We start from the raw sequence: 14664 nt of genomic DNA on the forward strand, positions 1-14664 counted from the left end.
AAGAAAAAAGGGAAAATTACAAACACATAGAGACTAAACAACATGCTACCAAAAAAGGGGCTAATGCATTTGTAGCAACATGGATGAACTAGAGACTCTCATACTCAGTGAAGTAAGTCAGAAAAAGACAAATACCATATGATATCACTTATATCTGGACTCTAATATAGGGCACAAATGAACCTTTGCACAGAAAAGAAAATCATGGACATGGAGAACAGACTTGTGGTTGCCAAGGGGGAGGGAGAGGGGTGAGATGGACTGGGAATCTGGGATTAATAGATGCAAACTATTGCCTTTGGAATGGATAAGCAATGGGATCCTGCTGTGTAGTACTGGGAACTGTCTAGTCACTCACGATGGAGCATGATGGAGGATAATTTGAGAAAAAGAATGTAAATATGTATGTGTGACTGGGTCAGTGTGCTGTACAGTAGAAAACTGACAGAACACTGTAAGCCAACTATAACGGAAAAAAATAATCATTTCAAAAGGGGGCTGGTAATAAAAACAATGAGGAAATCAGAAAATACCTTGAGACAAATGAAAATATATATACACATACTCAACATACATCATATTCAAAACCTATGGTGTGCAGCAAAAGCAGTTCTATTTTTTTTTAATTTTTTTTGTCTTTTTAGGGCTGTTCCTGCAGTATATGGAGGTTCCCAGGCTAGGGGTCTAATTGGAGCTGTAGCTGCCGGCCTACGCCAGAGCCACAGCAACACGGGATCCGAGCCAAGTCTGCAACCTATACCACAGCTCACAGCAACGCTGGATCCTTAACCCACTAAGCAAGGCCAGGGATCGAACCCACAACCTCATGGTTCCTTGTCGGATTCGTTAACCACTGAGCCACGATGGAAACTCCAGCAAAAGCAGTTCTAAAAGGGTAGTTTCTAGCAATACAGGCCTTCCTCAAGAAACAAGAAAAACTTCATCTAAACAATCTACCCTACCATCCAAAGGAATCAGATAAAGAAGAACAAACAAAGCCCAAAGCTAGCAGAAGGAAGGAAATAATAAAGATCAGAAAAAGAGACACACAAACACAAAAGAACAATGAAACCAAGAGGTGGTTTTTTTGAAAAGATAAACAAAACTGATAAATCTCTAGTCAGGCTCAAATGAAATTACCTCACTTCACTAAGAAGTACGGATATGTACCCAGTATGAACAAGTAGCTAAGAACTCTAGAACATGAACTATCTCTCAGAAGAGATAAAAGCAAGGGAAAAACTGATGTGCAAAGGTTCAGCTGGAGAATACTTGTATTCCCCAAGCACTAAGAAAGAATAAACCGGAAAGCCACGGAAGAGTAACCCTAAAATGGAGAAGAAAGCCTTAGAGACTAAGAGATTGGTTTGTTTCTCATTATGAGGCTTTTTGATAACTATTAGCAACCTGAGAAGTAATAAATTATTTCTGGAGAAATCTATTCACTCTAATTTTAACAATGAAGTTTTGCTTTGTTACATAGGTATTTTATTCATTGAGATTTCATCAGAGGAAATATTTAGCTGTGTAAATTCAGCTGAGGGATAAACACACCTAACTGACTTATTTTCACAACAGGGAATCATTTCAAACATTTCTGGTATCTCCAATATTTGAGCTTTTAGTTTAACTATACCACAAAATTTTAATTAAAACATATCAGAATCTAGAGTTCCCATCATGCCTCGGCAGTAATGAACCTGACTCATCATGAGGATGCGGGTTCAATCCCTGGCCTCGCTCAGTGGGTTAAGGATCCAGCATTGCAGTGAGCTGTGGTATAGATCTCAGACGCAGCTCTGATCCTGCATTGCTGTGGCTGTGGTGCAGACCAGCAGCTATAGCTCCGATTCAGATTCAACCCCTATTCTAGGAACTTCCATATCCCACAGTTGTGGCCCTTAAAAAGCAAAAAAAAAATTAAAATTAGAAAAAACCATATCAGAATATGGCAAAATTAATTTTATTAAGATAGGTAAATTGGAAGGCAAATGCAAAGGGAAAATAACTTGTGACTGGGGAGTTCTCTTTGGCTTTCACAACTTTGTTAACCAAATCAAACCAATAAGACTGTCCCATTTCTGGAGTTCCCATCATGGTGCAGTACAAACAAATCCAACTAGGAACCGTGAGATTGTGGGTTTGATCCCTGGCCTCACTCCATGGGTTAAGGATCCAGCATTGCCATAAGCTGTGGTGTAGGTCTCAGACTTGGCTCAGATCCTGCGTTGTTGTGGCTGTGGTGTAAGCCGGCAGTTTTAGCTCCGATTCGACCCCTAGCCTGGGAACCTCCATATGCCATGGGTGGGGCCCTACAAAAAAGACAAAAAAAAAGACTGGAAAAAAAAAAAAACACCCATGAGGAAAGTCAATAGAAACTGTAAGAGCAGAAAAAATTCACCATGAACTTCATTTAAGAGATCATTGAAATTTCATTTTGTTAAAAAGCATTTATGTGAATCTTGCCCTAAGATAAAAGAGCTCCAACATTTTTTAAGGAAACTAAAATGATAATTCTTAATACAGAGCATAAACATTTTTTTCTAATTCCAGAAAAAAAAAAGCTAAATTTTGCTCCAAAAGAACTCAAGAAATTAAAATGTAATTTGTTTGCTATGGAAGGTTTGCTGAAAGCTAATTAGCTCTTAATGGAAACAAGCTACTGGGGTATTACTCTCTCTGAGAGCAATAGTTTGGTGCAACCTACTGTAAAATGAAGGAGAGAGAAAAGGGCACAGCTCTGGGGAGTTAACACACTCCTTCTGATAGAAAAATGAACCACACAGCAAACAATTTACTTTTCTGCTATAAACCCAATAATAAACTAGATTTCACTAGGGCAGTGGTGTTCTAAAAAAATTCCTGTCAGGTACAAGAATGATTTGATCATGCTCCATCCCTTATCTGAAGGGGAACAATAAATTCTCAGTTGTACCATGACTAAGCTTTTGAAGATGTCTTTATCCACTAAGAATCCTATAAGAAGAAACATAATAAAATAATAAATGCTGCCCTAGACATAAAATGATTTAATGTTCCAACAGTTATTACTTGGCATTCTAAAGTCTAATATACACCATCTAAATTAGGATGACCATCCTTTAAAGAGCCAATAAATAAGTTACAACAAATGGTTCATAATTGTCTTTATATTATTAGAAATCTATTTGCACATAAAAATTAAGCACATTAATTTGCACATTCTACTCTTGATTTACACTTAAAGTATTTTGCCTAAAAAACATCATCACTGGAGAGGATGCTATAAGTTAATGAGTTACCATTTTAGGCACTAGCTAAAATTAAGGGTGGGTGACACCTGTATCAGGGTTAGGCCTAACTCTGTTTTGGTTACAGGAAGCAATTAAAGAATATTCACAAAAATTAATCACCTGTTAGACCACAAATAAAATCAAACAATAAAAATTATAAATAGACTATATGATCTGATCACAATGCAATTAAACTAGAAATTGATAGCAAAGAGGCAAATTTCACCTATGATCAAACACTTACATACACTAATTTAACAAAAGTTGGCCAACAGGCACTCTCATACACTGCTAGCACAACCTATATTTGGGGTAACTTGGCAATATCTTTCAATGTTAGAAATGCTTTATGGATGGAAGTAGAGACTCTCATACTAAGTGAAGTAAGTCAGAAAGAGAAAGACAAATACCACATGATATCTCATATCTGGAATCTAACATATGGCACAAATAAACCTTTCCACAGAAAAGAAAATCATGGACATGGAGAAGAGACTTGTGGTTGCCAAGGGATGGACTGGGAGCTTGGGGTTAATAGATGCAAACTATTGCCTTTGGAATGGATAAGCAATGGGATCCTGCTGTATAGCACTGGGAACCATATCCAGTCACTTATGAAGGAGCATGATAATGTGAAAAAAAAAGAATGTATACATGTATGTGTGACTGGGTCACCCTGCTATATTGTAGAAAATTGACAGAACATTGTAAACCAGCTATAATGGAAAAAAATAAGAATTATTACATACAAAAATAAATAATTTTTTTAAAAAAGAAATGCTTAGACCATTTTACAGTAGGTTGCACCAAACCAACTTGTTTGATTAGGAAACACCTAGTGAGCATCAAAAACTACTGATGCCATGTCTAGTCCTAGAGATTGGGATTGGGATACAGCCTGGGTTTTAAACCTTTTAAAAGATTCCCCAGATGATATTAACACACAAACAAGTTTGTGAATCTCTGGCTTATGCATCCTTTGATGAAGCAATTCTACTTATTATTATTTATCTTATGCTTGTATATTCACACATGTGATGAATAACCTACATCTTTAATTGCAGCTTTGTTTTATAATACCAACAGATTAGAAAAACATAAATGTCCACCAAACGGTAACTTGTTAAATAAACATGGAATATTCACAAAATGTAAAACTATGTATCTGTTAAGAAAGAGTACAGGTGGTATGTGAATTATATCTCAATAAGACTGTTATATATTTTTTTGAAATGAAATGCAGAATGGTGCAGTCAACATACTATCACCTATGTGAAAAAAAATATACACACACACAAAGCTGTTCAAAGAATGGCTATCTCCTGGGGTGAAAATATGCCTTTTCTGTGTAAACGCTTTTAAATACTGGAATCTGTACTGTGTTATGTATTAACTCTTAAAAAATAAATTTTAAAAATAAAATATAAAATCAGTCTGGTCATATCATTCTCCAGGAAAACAGAATTTTTAGAAACTAAACATTCAAAGGGAATTCTGAAACATTTCAGAAATGATGGAAATACTCTATCTTGATAGTGATGGTGGTTGCACAATTGTCTATGTTTCTCAAAACTCAGAGAACTGCATTCCTAAAGTGAGTGAACTTTAGGTAAGTTTGTATTTCAATAAAGTTGACTTTAAAAAATTTTTTAAACTCTTACATGACAATTGGACCTCTTGAACAATACCAGGAGAAATGCAAATTGGCACAATCAATTTGGAAACCTGGTTGGCAGTATCCGCTGGATCTGGGCAGGCACAAACTCTGTGAGCAAGTATTTCCACTCCAGCCTGGGTACCCAATGAAAACACACACATTGATTCACCGAGGAGCATACCAAGTAACAGTCATGGTCACGCTCAAGACTGCATAAATGAATAAGTACATACATACACAGGAACCATGTAAACACTGTAAAAAGTAAAATGGACCAGCAGATTGTAGTGTACTTGAGCAATGGAAAGCCAGGTGGGAGGTGTTTCAGTGTGAAGTTGGATATTGCCAAGAGCAAGGACTGATGGCAAAGAGCATGAGCCAAAAGCAAAACACAAGTGGCCCTTAAGCATATAAAGAAATATTCAACTTCATACCTGAGAGGAAAAATACACAGTTAGAATTACACTTAGATAAACTATCTCATCACACTGGCAAAAGTCCGAAATTTATCAACAAATTCTGATGGCAAGGTTGCAGGGAACTAGGCATCCTCAAACACATCCCTTGGAGATGTACAAATGGTAAAATCCTCACGTTGGGAAATTTGGCCAAATCGTTTAAAAAAAAAAAAAAAGTTCAGTTCATTTATCTTTTGACACACAAATACCCTACCTGGAGATTTATCCTGTAAGATGTACATGTTTACCTAAAAAATGATGTCTGTTTAAGATTATTCATTGCTTGCTCTATCACAAGATGAGAAATAAATCAAGTCTATCTATTAGATATTAATGAGATAAAGTATGGTACACCCATACAACAGAAGACTTTATAACTGTAAAACACAATGTGGGAACAAAACTGGGAGAAAAATCATGGAGTAGAAAAACGTACATAATATGCTATTTGTGTGTGAAAGGGAGAAATGAGAAAACAGTCACACTAGTTTGCCTTTGGACACAGAAATGAATAAAAGTAGTGAACCATACAGGAAAATGGAAAGATGAGGGAAGAACACAGTGGACAGAGGCAGGAACAAGACTTCTCAGTATTATCTTTTTATATCTTTCCCCAAATAGAAATTTATTCCCATTTTGAAATGTTGGGCTTAATCATTTTTGAAAAAAAAAAAAAAAGAAAGAAAACAAAAACCCAATTAGGGAAATAAAAACATCCTTTCCCCACCACTCCTTTCAAGAGGTAAGAATGGATTTTGCAAACTGCACAGCAGTTGCTGGGGCCTGTGGGGTCTAGGACCTCCCTTGAGAAGGGGTAGCGGTGATAGGAGAGCAGGTGGGTAGCAATAGGCAGGCCTTTCATGTTTTGTTCTTGACCTCTGAAGCCTCAGCTAATAATGACATAACTCTTATTTTAATATCCGGTTTCAAGAGAAAGGCAAACAGATAGAAGAGAATAATGAATATAAAAAGAGACCCTACAAAAGGAAAAAGGGTATTAAAATGGAGTTTGGGAGTGATAATAATTTCAGTTAACAAAATTATTTGGGTATCTTTTATAGCAGTATTCAAAATGTATCTTGCCCTTTCAAACTGCTACACGGTTATGTTGATTATGGCTATAACAATTTAATTTTAAAATCATTTTTCTCCTTTTTAAAAATTATTTGCCGAGGTGGAAGTCTTTGTGCATATATGACTTTTTCTCTAGACAGATACTTAGAACTGAAGGTAGAAGGCTACATACCTTTTCCAGTTTAATTAAACTAGAATGAATAAATATTAAGAGGTTTGAGGTTATCAGTAGGTAAGTGAATGCAAAATAAAAGTCCCATTTTCAACTGTTAGTTTGGTAAAGATATTGCCAAGAGGGTGAATAAATACTGTCATGAAGAGATTTTCACATAGTTTTGATAAATGAAAAGGCAAATTTCAGAAAAACAGAGCCAATGATACTATATGTTTTTTAAAAAATCAATGACCACAAAGTGAAGCTAGTTATTCCTGTATAAACATAATGAATTTAAATAGCCCCCCCCAAAAGTTCTGAAAGGACATACACCAAAATAGTAACTATTAGCCCTGGGGGGAGACAAGAGCAGCATGGTGGGGAGTGAGGAAGCCAAGAGGAACTCTTGATTATTCTCTTGAAATTCAGAACAGAGATAGGATATTCAAATATTAATTACAGAATTAAAAACAAAAAAGGAGGAGTTCCCATTGTGGCTCAGTGAGCTAAGAACCTGACTAGTGTCCACGAGGATGTGGGTTCAATCCCTGACCTTTCTCAGTGGGTTAAAGATCTGGCATTGCCGCAAGCTGTGGGGTAGGTCCCAGATACGGCTTGGATCCCACATTGCTGTGGCTCTGGCACTGGACAGCAGCTGCAGCTCCAATTTGACCCCTAGCCTAGGAACTTCCATAGCTGCAGTTGCAGTTCTTAAAAAAAAAAAAAAAAAAAAAAGAAAAAGAAAAAGTCCATAAAGATTAATCCATTGAATTCTGCTTGTAAACTATCTTAAAAAAAATAAACTGACTTCTAAACCTAGTGTCTAACATTCTAAAATAAAAATGTTATAAACTGTTTCTACCTCACTAGGTTTTATCCCCTCAATGTGAGGAAACTCAGATGAATTTAATAAAGAGTTGGAAAGAAAACAGCTGTGAAAACATGCCACATGAACCTGCAAGAGTCAATATTAAAAAAAAAAAAAAAGTAAATTCAATCTGTTCAACCTAAAGAAAGGATAAAATTAGTATACATTGTTACTACTTGGGTATCAAAGATGCAGTAAAGAAACAATTATGTGAATTTGGATTTAACTTCTAAAAGATTCACTCTTTAGATTGAAATTTCTTCTGTAGGAAGAAAGAATGGTATCTTCTGAGTGAGAAACTTGTAAGGCTCACTGGACAAAAATTTAAAAGGCTATGGAAATATAGGATTTAGAATTGACAAGAACATACAGAGTGAAGTGCTGCCCAAATTCTGTTGCAACATGGCAGAGAGAGTACCATCTATGGGGCAATATTCACATGTCACTCTCTGGAAATGAAGGAGGCTGCTCACAGCAGAGGGAAACAGCCTAAGGGCTGCAACAGCCCCAGCACAGTGGCTGACCTGGGGATCCAGAGCACCAGGGCAGCCCTGTTACGGGTCATGGCATGGCCTGGGTCCTGGCACACCCAGGGAAGGCTCTCTTGGTTCAGCCTTTCACTCAGTATGGACACCCTCTACAAAGAGCCTTTCTTGTTCAGTAGTAACAACAGTGACAGTGGCTCATCACTAGGTAGGACTTGCAAACAGCAGGCCAGATGAAATCCAAGTGATTGGGGCTATGATTTAGTTCCCTGGGAAACACTAAAGGGCAACTCCACAGGTGAGCTGAACCTATAGGTGGATCCAAACCCAAAATGTCTGCAATCACCACCCATACAACCATGACTAGTGTTCCTGTTTGAAAGCAATGACCCTTCTCTTCTCCTTCCGCAGACCTAGGTGCTCTCTTCTTTGCAAGACTGAGACAGTTGCCATGACCCCTGATATTGTACTAAAAAAATTGCAGGTAGTCTCTTTGATAAAGGTAAAAAGCCCTCCACTTCTCAATGAAAGTATGTCAACTAAATAAAATAGCAGCAAAATTACAGTTTGTAATACTATAGAGATTTAATAAAAACTCAATATAATGAGATGCCAATTGAATATAAGTATGTGTTCAATTTTCTTATTAAAAATTTATAATTTTAAAGCATTATGAATTCCACAGTATGCAAATGCTAAAAAGGGATAAAAATGTGGTAATGTGACTCAAAACACCATAAATGACAGACACTACAAACCATAAAACATGAACATTTACCACTTTGGTAACTCAAACATTAGTCTTATAGAATCTCATCACCTTTAACAACATTTTGGAACACATAAAATTCACTTTATAGATGAGAAACAAAAAAAGAAAATTTGTAACACACAGAAATCCCTTGCATTTTTTTTGTTTGTTTTTTTTAGGGCCGCACCCATGGCATATGGAGGTTCCCAGGCTAGGGGTTGAATTGGAGCTGTAGCCACTGGCTGCCTAATGCCACAGCCATAGCAATGCAGGATCTGAGCAGTGTGCATGACCTACACCACAGCTCACAGCATGTGGGATCCTTAACCCTCTAAGCAAGGCCAGGGATTGAACCTGCTTCCTCATGGATACTAGTCAGGTTCATTAACCACTAAGCCACTACGGGGAACTCCACCCTTGCATTTCTATAAACAATAAAAGGTCAGAAAAGAGAAATTATTAAGGAAATAATCCCATTTACCATGACATCGAAAAGAATAAAATACAGAGGAATAAACCTACCTAAAGAGGCAAAAGACCTGTACTCTAGAAACTATGACACTAATGAAGGAAATCAAAGATGACACAAACAGATGGAAAGAAATACCATGTTCTCAGACTGGAAGAATCAACATTGTCAAAATGACTATCCTACCCAAGGCAATCTACAAATTCATTGTGATCCCTATCAAACTACCAATGGCATTTTTCGCAAAACTAGAAAAAAAAGTTTAAATTCATATGAAACAAAAAATTTTTTTTTTTTTTTTTTTTTTTTTTTTTTAAAAATATGAAAACAAAAAAAAAAAAAAAAAAAAAAAAAAAAAAAAAAAAAAAACAATCTTGAAAAAGAAGTATGAAGCTGGAGGAAATCAGGCTTCCTGACTTCACACTATACTACAAAGCTATAGTCATCAATACAGTAATACAGACCAGTGCAACAGGATAGAAAGCCCAGAAATAAATCCACCCACATATGGTCAATTAATCTATGACAAAGGAGGCAAGAACATACAAAGGAGAAAAGACAGTCTCTTCAGTAAGTAGTGATGGAAAAACTGAACAGCTGCATGAAAAATAATGAAATTAGAACATTCTCTTACACAATGCTCAAAAATAAATTCAAAATAAAATTAAAAAATAAAAAAAAAAAAAAAAAAAAAAAAAAAAAAAAAAAAAATAAAACAAAATGGATAATTAAACTCTTAGAGGAAAATATAGGCAGAACACTCTTTGACATAAATTGTAGCAATATCTTTTTGGACCCACCTTCTAGAGTCATGAAAATAAAACAAAAATAAACAAATGAGACCTAAATAAAGTTAAAAGTATTGCCCAGGAGTTCCATTGTGGCTCAGCAGTAATGAACTCAACTAGTATCCATAAGGATGCAGGTACAAACCCTGGCCTTGCTCAGGACCCAGCACTGCTGTGAGCTGTGGTGTAGATCACAGACACAGCTCGGATCCACACATTGCTGTCTGTGGTTGAGACATAGGCTGGCAGCCACAGCTCCAATTCGACCCCCTAACCTGGGAACTTCCATATGTCACAGGTATGGCCCTAAAAAAAAAAAAAAAAAAAAAAAAAACTTTTGCACTGAAAAGGAAACCATTTTTTAAAAAATGAAAAGGCAACCCACAGAAACAGGGGAAAATCTTTGAAAACAAAGCAACCAACAAGGGATTAATCTCCAAAATACACAAAAATTTCATATAGCTTTATATAAAAAAAAAATCAAAAAATGGTCAAAAGATCTAAATAGACATTTCTCCAAAGAATACAGCTGACCAAAAAAAAAAAAAAAATACATGAAAAGATGGTCAACATCACTAATTACTAGTGAAATGCAAATCAAAATTAAAGTAAGATATCACCTCATACCAGTCAGAATAGTCATCATCAAAAAGGCTACAAAACAGTAATTAATGCTGGAGAGGGTGTAGAGATAAGGGAACCTGCCTACACTGCTGGTGGGAATGTAGGTTGGTACAACCACTATGGAGAATGGTATGGAGATTCCTTAAAAAACTCAATATAGAACTACTACATGATCCAGCAATCCCACTCCTAGACACATATCTGGAGAAAATGATAATTCAAAAAGATACATGCACCCCAGTGTCCACTGCAGCAATATTTACAGTGGCCAAGACACGCAAGAAACCTAAATCTCCATCAATGGAGGAATGGATAAAGATATGGTGCATATATACAGTGGAATATTATTCAGCTATAAAAAGAATTATTGAAATAATGCCATTTGCAGCAACACGAACAGACCTAGAGATCATCACATTAAGTCAAACCAAACCAAACAACATATGAGATCACTAACATGTGGAATCTAGTAAAAATGATACAAAAAGACTTATTCACAAAACAGAAAGAGACCCAAAGACTTTAAAACCAAACTTATGGTTACCAAAGGGGAAGAGTTGTGGGGAGGGACAAATTGGGAGGCTGACATTGGCATGTACACGCTACTATATGCAAAACAGATAGGTAACAAGAACCTAGTGTGTAGCACAGGGAAATCTACTTAATACTTTGCGATAACCTATATGGGAAAAGAATCTGAAAAAGAACTGATATATGTATACGCATAACTGATTCACTTTGCTCTACACCTGAAACTAACAAAACACTGTAAGCCAACTATACGCCAATAAAATTTTAAAAAAAGAAAAAGGAAAGGAAATTTGGAGTGACAATACCTGGTAAAAGTTGGGCTGTGTTCCGTCATAGCGACAAGCAGCTTCAGAGCATATGCTGGGACGGGGTCAGGCTCCATGAGGATGTGCTCATACCTGAAATTACAAGCCATTAAAAAACGCTCAGTGGAATTGCCAAAGCAATCCTGAGGAACAAACACCAAGCAGGAGGCATAACTCTCCCAGATTTCAGGCAATATTATAAAGCCACAGTCATCAAGACAGTGTGGTACTGGTACCGAAATAGACATACAGACCAATAGAACAGTATAGAGAACCCAGAAATAAACCCAGACACCTATGGTCAATTAATCTTCAACAAAGGAAGGAGGAATATAAAATGGGAAAAAGTCTCTTCAGCAAGTGGTGCTGGGAAAACTGGACAGCAGCATGTATATCAATGAAACTAGAACACACTCTCACACCATGCACAAAAATAAATTCGAAATTGCTTAAAGACTTAAACATAAGACAAGATACCATCAAACTCCTAAAAGAAAACATTCTCTAACATCAGCCATAAAAATGTTTTCTTAGGTTAGTCTCCCAAGACAAAAGACATAAAAACAAAAGTAAACCAATGGGACCTAATCAAACTTGCAAGCTTTTGCACAGTAAAGGAAGCCATTAAAAAAAAACCAAAAAACAACCTATGGAATGGGAGAAAATAGTTTCAAATGATGCAACCGACAAGGGCCTCATCTCCAAAATACACAAACTCAAACAACTTAACAAAAAAACAAACAACCCAATTGAAAAATGGGTAGAAGACCCGAATAGACATTTCTCCAAAGACATATGGATGGCCAACAGGCACACGCAAAAATGCTCAACATCACTAATTACTAGAGAAATGCAAATCAAAAATACAGTGAGGTACCACTTCACACCAGTCAGAATGGCCATCATCAGTAAGTGTACAAATAGCAAATACTTGGAGAGAGTGAGGAGAAAAGGGAACCCTCCTACACTGTTGGTGGGAATGTAAACTGGCACAACCAGTATGGAAAACAATACAGAGGTACCTCAGAAAACTAAATAAAGAACTACCATATGATCCAGCAATCCCACTCCTGGGTATATACCCAGACAAAACTTTCATTGAAAAAGATACATCCACCCTTATCTTCATTGCAGCACTATTCACAATAGCCAAGACATGGAAACAACCTAAACGTCCATTAACGGAGGAATGGATTAGGAAGATGTGGTACATATACACAATAGCATACTACTCAGTCATAAAAAAGAACAAAATAACACCATTTGCAGCAACATAGATGCAACTAGAGATTCTCATACAGAGTGAATGAGTCAGAAAGAGAAAGACATCACATGATATGTATATGAGGAGCCTAAAATATGGCACAAATGATCTATCTACAAAACAGAAACACATCATGGACATGGAGGACAGACTTGTGGTTGCCAAGGGGGAGGGGAGGGAGTGGGATGGAGTGAGACTTTGGGGTTAATAGATGCAAACTATAACATTTAGAGTGGATAAGCATTGAGATATTGATGTATCACAGGGAACTATATCTAATCACTTGTGATGGAACATGATGGAGAAAAATGTGAAGAAAAACAAGGTAATATATGCATAACTGGGTCCCTTTGCATACAGAAGAAATTGACAGAACATTTTAAATCAACCATAATAAAACAAACAACGACAACACTCAGTGCTTTTCCTCACTTAAACTCTCCTCTGAACAACGCAACCAATGTTCCATAAGGTTCAAACATGTAGGGGAAAAAACAGATACTAAAATATATCCTACACAAATATGTTATAGGACATGCACTTTGTCAGTGGCGGTGATGATACTGCCCTACCTCCAAGAGCACTGTTGTTGGGAAGATTCAATGAGAAAATGCAGGTAAAATGGTTAGTAATGAGCTGTACAGCAGTAATGTTAGCAGCTCTTTGCAGGAACCCGCCCTCAGCAGGAAGCCCCTTTCCTTGTTACTTCAGCAAAGCTATATTGTAACCAATTCTTAACCAGGCACCCCGATCCTCTACTCATCTCTGGCCCAAGTATACCTTTCAAATCTTTCCATCATATAATACCTTGCCTTTACCTGTCGGTTCTTTCCGTAGATCAAAGAAGTAGAAAGGAATGAAAAATAATTACCAGATGACTATAGCTCTTCCCTAGCTTCCCCTTCAGCAACCTCCCAAACAAACTGTGGGACCAAACTGTGTGACCAAACTGTGTGAACAAGATCACGCCTAGAGGAGGGTCACCAGGAGCCGATGAGCCTGCCCAGGCTGCGGGGACGACAAGGACTCTGACATCTATCACAACAATTAACGGAGGTTACTTCCCTGTTCAAAGCTTTCGTGGCTGAGCACACTCTTCAGGGGTGGTTTTGGGGGGACGTTAAGTCCACCACTTCCCCAGATTGCCAGCATTCTGATTAGAGGCACCTTTCCTTTCTATCAACATCTGTGAGTACTGATTTTGTAAGCAGCGAGCAGTGGGACCTGATTCATTTGATTATATTACGAAACTCAGAAACCACTAGGCATTTATGTCAGGTGTTCCCAAGACACCCTCATATTCAGAGATTCGCCAGAGGTCTCAGGAGACACACATCCAGTCGTACTCAGAATGCAGACTTGGTACAGTGACATAGCAAGGGCACAGGGCTGAGGCAAGGGAAATGGACACAGGTAGAGGCTGGAAGATGCGATGTGCAGGCTTCCTTATCCTATCTTCCTCCCACAGGGGGTCCCACAGAGCGCACTCATTCCCCCAGCCACAAAAACGTAGCATGTGTGTGATGTTTCTGCCCAAGGGAACCCATAAAAGACTCAAGGGACCAAGGTATTTACTGGGTGGAGGCTGGTTGCATAGGCAAGCTCGGTCTAACATGTATAAAAATCCCAGACTCCTAGAAAGAAAGCGGGTGTCCCGCATAAATCATGCTGTCTGCTCAGTCAGGCACAGCGAATTACCCTCATCAGTTACATGCCGACTGCCAGCTCTCCGAGAGCCCAGTTCTAAGACGCCGGCCAAGGGCCAACCTTGCCAGCAGGCCCTTCTAAGAACAGCAGTCTCAGGCCTGGTATGTCAGCTCTTTTCGTATGGCATTCTTATTACTACTTTAGAACCCGAAATGAAAATTGTGACCAGAGAGAATAAAACGCAAAATATCTTCATCAAAATTTTCCACCACAAAGCTCAGACTGGGCTCCCATGTTACTTGCCAGACAAAACCTGG

General features: G+C 37.6%; 1 protein-coding gene across 9 annotated transcripts in view; it reads right to left on the bottom strand.

The window, feature by feature from the left end:
- Nucleotides 1-14664, bottom strand: part of ULK4 (unc-51 like kinase 4) — a 543576-nt gene that overhangs the window by 330460 nt on the left and 198452 nt on the right. For all 9 annotated transcript variants that reach the window (XR_002337917.1, XR_002337916.1, XR_002337918.1 and 6 more), the window contains one exon: nucleotides 11437-11529. Coding sequence is in view for 5 of the 9 variants with exons in the window: in XM_021070410.1 (XP_020926069.1) it covers nucleotides 11437-11529 (93 nt within the window). In the remaining 4 variants the exon portion in view is untranslated. The remainder of the gene's footprint in view (nucleotides 1-11436; nucleotides 11530-14664) is intronic.

This window comes from Sus scrofa, chromosome 13, assembly GCF_000003025.6.
Source record: "Sus scrofa isolate TJ Tabasco breed Duroc chromosome 13, Sscrofa11.1, whole genome shotgun sequence".
NCBI lineage: Eukaryota > Metazoa > Chordata > Mammalia > Artiodactyla > Suidae > Sus > Sus scrofa.